The sequence below is a fragment of the Phoenix dactylifera genome, chromosome 4, assembly GCF_009389715.1.
Source record: "Phoenix dactylifera cultivar Barhee BC4 chromosome 4, palm_55x_up_171113_PBpolish2nd_filt_p, whole genome shotgun sequence".
NCBI classification, from domain to species: domain Eukaryota; kingdom Viridiplantae; phylum Streptophyta; class Magnoliopsida; order Arecales; family Arecaceae; genus Phoenix; species Phoenix dactylifera.
The window spans coordinates 23,697,719-23,701,798 of NC_052395.1; the positions used below are offsets into that span (position 1 = coordinate 23,697,719).

Consider the following 4,080-nt stretch of genomic DNA (forward strand, 5'->3'; position numbering starts at 1 on the left):
CGAAGAAGCAGTGGAGTCAAAGTCTGCGGAGGCTGAGCCTGTTGTTGCTGTGGTAGAGAAGGATGCAATGATCGATACTGCTGGTGCGAAAGAAAACCTTGAAACGGCAGAAGAATTGAAGCCTGAAGCAGCCGAACCTGATGCTGAGGAGGTGAAAATCGGCACTGCTGATGGTGCCGGTTCCGAGCAAAATCCAGAATGGGTAAGTGTTCCTCCTGCCAAACCCCTTGAGCATGGGTTATCTGAGTCCAGTGTTGGTGTCGGTGGTGAAGAGAAGAGGGAGGATTTGAATGGGGGCTCTGTTGATGTGAATTCTGAGTTAGCTCAGGCTTCTGCAGAGAAGCTTGATGGGGGGAATGTTAGCGATGCTACCGCTGCTGTTGGTGAGGTTAAGAAAGATGATGTTTTGGATAAAAGCTCCGAACTTGTGGATCCTAAGGTGGCTGAGGACTCTGATGCTAAGCTTAATACTGAGAATGATGGTGGGGTTGTCAATAGAAGTGCTTATCTGAATGAGGGAACTGGGGACGGGAAGGTGGTGGCAGAATCAAAACAAGCATCTAATGATTCTGAGTCAGAACCCAATGAGCCTGGGCCAGAATTTGTTGCACATGCTGGTGATTTGATAGCAGCAGACGAGTTGAATACATTGCCTATCCTTGCTGAGGATTCTATCAGCAGAGAAAAAACTGGTGAAAGCCTCTTGTCAAGTTTAGTTTCGGACCAAGAAGTGAAACCTAGTGCTGATGACTCTCAAGTGGCAGATGACAATGAATACATGGAACAGAATGAAGAGGAGGAAGAAGAGGAAAGCATGGTTTCTGATGGACCTGCAAGGGTTGCAATCCTGGAAAGCTCTGAAACTGCGAAACAGATCATAAGAGAATTGGAGGAAGGTTCTTCAAGCAGCAGTACCCAATCTGCTTTTGACAGTTCAAGGGATTACTCACGTAACTTAGATGGACAGGTTGCCTCAAATTCTGATGAGGAAGTGGACACTGATGAGGAGGGTGATGGGAAGGAAATTTTTGATTCTGCTGCCTTAGCTGCACTTCTCAAAGCAGCTACTGGTTCTTCAACAGATGGAAGCACCATTACTTCTCAAGATGCAGGTAGGATCTTCTCTGTTGACAGACCAGCAGGTTTGGGGTCCTCAGTCTCTTCTCTCAGACCTGCTCTTCCCCGTTCTTCCCGAACAAATATATTCAGTCCTTCGGAACTGGCAGTAGCAGCTGAACCTGAGAATGACATGACTGAAGAAGAGAAGAAGTTGCATGAGAAGGTCGAGCTGATAAGGGTGAAGTTCCTCCGCCTTGTTCAAAGATTGGGGCATTCTCCTGATGAAACCGTGGCTGCACAAGTGCTTTACCGTCTAACCCTTGCAGAGGGAATTAGACGTGGAAGGCAAACAAGCCGAGCCTTTAGCCTTGAGAATGCAAGAAAGAAGGCTACACAGCTTGAAGCTGAGGGGAAAGAGGATCTGGACTTCTCTTGTAACATTCTAGTAATTGGGAAGACTGGAGTGGGCAAGAGTGCAACCATAAATTCTATTTTTGGTGAAGAGAAGTCACAAACCAATGCATTTGAACCTGCAACAGCTTTTGTAAATGAGATTGTTGGAACTGTGGATGGGGTTAAAATTCGTGTTATAGACACTCCAGGGCTCAGAGCTTCTGTCATGGACCAATCATCAAATAGGAGGATCCTTTCATCCATAAAGAAGTATACAAAGAAATGCCCACCTGATATTGTTTTATATGTAGACCGCATGGATACCCAAACACGGGATCTTAATGATTTGCCTCTGTTGAGAACCATTACTAGCATTTTCGGTTCATCCATATGGTTTAATGCCATTGTTGCTCTCACACATGCAGCTTCTGCTCCTCCAGATGGGCCTAATGGCTCTCCCTTGACCTACGAGGTGTTCATAGCTCAGAGATCACATGTTGTTCAACAATCCATCCGGCAAGCAGCAGGGGATATGCGCCTGATGAATCCAGTGGCTCTTGTTGAGAACCACCCCTCTTGCAGAAGGAACAGGGAGGGGCAAAGGGTGCTTCCCAATGGCCTAAGTTGGAGACCTCAGATGCTGCTCTTGTGTTACTCCTCAAAGATACTATCTGAAGCTAATTCTCTTTTGAAGCTTCAAGATCCTTCTCCTGGAAAGCTATTTGGATTCCGGTTTCGTTCACCGCCACTTCCTTACTTGTTATCTTCACTCTTGCAGTCTAGAGCGCACCCAAAGCTATCAACTGATCAGGGGGGTGACAATGGAGATTCTGATATTGAATTGGATGACTTGTCAGATGCCGATCAAGATGAAGAAGAAGATGAATATGATCAGCTCCCACCATTTAAACCCCTAAGGAAATCTCAGATTGCGAAGCTCACCAAGGAGCAAAAGCGGGCCTATTTTGACGAGTATGATTACCGAGTCAAGCTTCTTCAAAAGAAACAATGGAAGGAAGAGCTTAGAAGATTGAAGGAGTTGAAGAAGAGAGGGAAGAGTGGTCAGGATGCTTTTGGTTATGGTGATATGGTTGAAGATTATGATCAAGATAATGCCCCTGCAGCTGTACCAGTACCATTGCCTGATATGGTATTGCCACCCTCTTTTGACTGTGATAGTCCTACTTACCGATACCGCTTCCTCGAGCCAACTTCACAGCTTTTGGCTAGGCCTGTTTTGGATACGCATGGTTGGGATCATGATTGTGGCTATGATGGTGTTAGCCTTGAAGAGAGCCTAGCTGTTGCTGGCAAATTTCCTGCTGCAGTATCTGTTCAGGTCACCAAGGATAAGAAGGAGTTCAGCATCCATTTGGATTCATCTGTTTCAGCCAAGCATGGGGAGAATGGTTCCACACTTGCTGGGTTTGACATTCAGACTGTTGGGAAACAGCTCGGTTACATTCTCCGTGGTGAGACCAAATTCAAGAATTTGAAGAAGAACAAGACTGCTGCAGGAATGTCTATTACTTTCCTCGGGGAAACTGTAGCAACTGGTGTGAAGATCGAGGATCAGCTTTCTATTGGGAAGAGGTTGAGTCTGGTTGCAAGCACTGGTGCTATCCGTTCACAAGGTGATATGGCATATGGAGCCAATTTGGAGGCACGCCTCAAGGACAAGGACTATCCAATTGGCCAAGCGCTTTCAACCTTGGGATTGTCGCTCATGAGATGGCATAGTGACTTGGCTTTGGGGGCAAATTTGCAGTCTCAGTTCTCAGTTGGGAGGAATTCAAAGATTGCGGTTCGTGTTGGCCTGAATAACAAGCTGAGTGGGCAGATCACAGTCAGGACAAGCACCTCAGAACAACTTCAGATTGCACTACTTGGTATCCTTCCGATTGCTGTCTCTATTCTTAGGAGTTTGCGGCCTGGTGAGTCATATGCGTATTAGTTAGATCAAGAGAGTAAAACCATTTCAGTTATTTTTTTGAGCATAACTCCAGAGATGGTTTTTCCACTATATTTGGAATAATTATTTATTTCTATATTTAAGTTTGGATTTTGCTGTTACTTCTTTGATTTGTAGTTTTTAAGGATGAACAAAGTCGTTTCAGATTCTTGAATTGGGAACAGAGCAATGAACGTTGATGTCTTATGAGTTTTGGATCATATGTCTGCACAATTATTTTGTATTTTCTCATTGAAGATGGAGCCTTTCATTTTAGTATACTTGTATGGAACTTAAATATGTTCATGTTAACATGCTTTATCTTCTTATATTAATTTATATTAATATAATATGTTTCAGTGCTTTATCCTTCAGTGTATCAAATTTGACTCTTTTTGCTCCCTTGAGAAATGAAAAAGCCATTCAAAAGATAACTAAACCTGTAAATATGGATCATTCCAGACATTCTTCTACACTGTAATGAAGGATAGGCATGCAGAGATTGATCATCCAATTCTCTTTTCATATGATTGTCTCTGGATATCTTAAAAACAGAATTAACAGATTATAAGGTACTACTGGCCTAAAAAGCATTGATGATATTATATGTTCTCTTTGCATCATTTACTTTGTCAATCAAACAACCTGTATACCACAGCAGTATCTAAGGGTCTATC

General features: G+C 43.7%; 1 protein-coding gene across 1 annotated transcript; it reads left to right on the plus strand.

Annotated features, from left to right (window-relative positions):
• Positions 1 to 6: 6 nt before the first annotated feature.
• Positions 7 to 3,732, plus strand: LOC103697442 (translocase of chloroplast 159, chloroplastic). The gene has a single exon (XM_008779297.4). It carries the CDS (start codon positions 68 to 70, stop codon positions 3,404 to 3,406), a length of 3,339 nt encoding a protein of 1,112 aa, XP_008777519.2. The 5' UTR covers positions 7 to 67; the 3' UTR covers positions 3,407 to 3,732.
• The last annotated feature ends 348 nt before the right edge of the window (positions 3,733 to 4,080 follow it).

Bases quoted from the DNA above. Each gene is read 5' to 3' on its own strand.
- LOC103697442 (XM_008779297.4), top strand. From the start codon at position 68: ATGATCGATACTGCTGGTGCGAAAGAAAACCTTGAAACGGCAGAAGAA.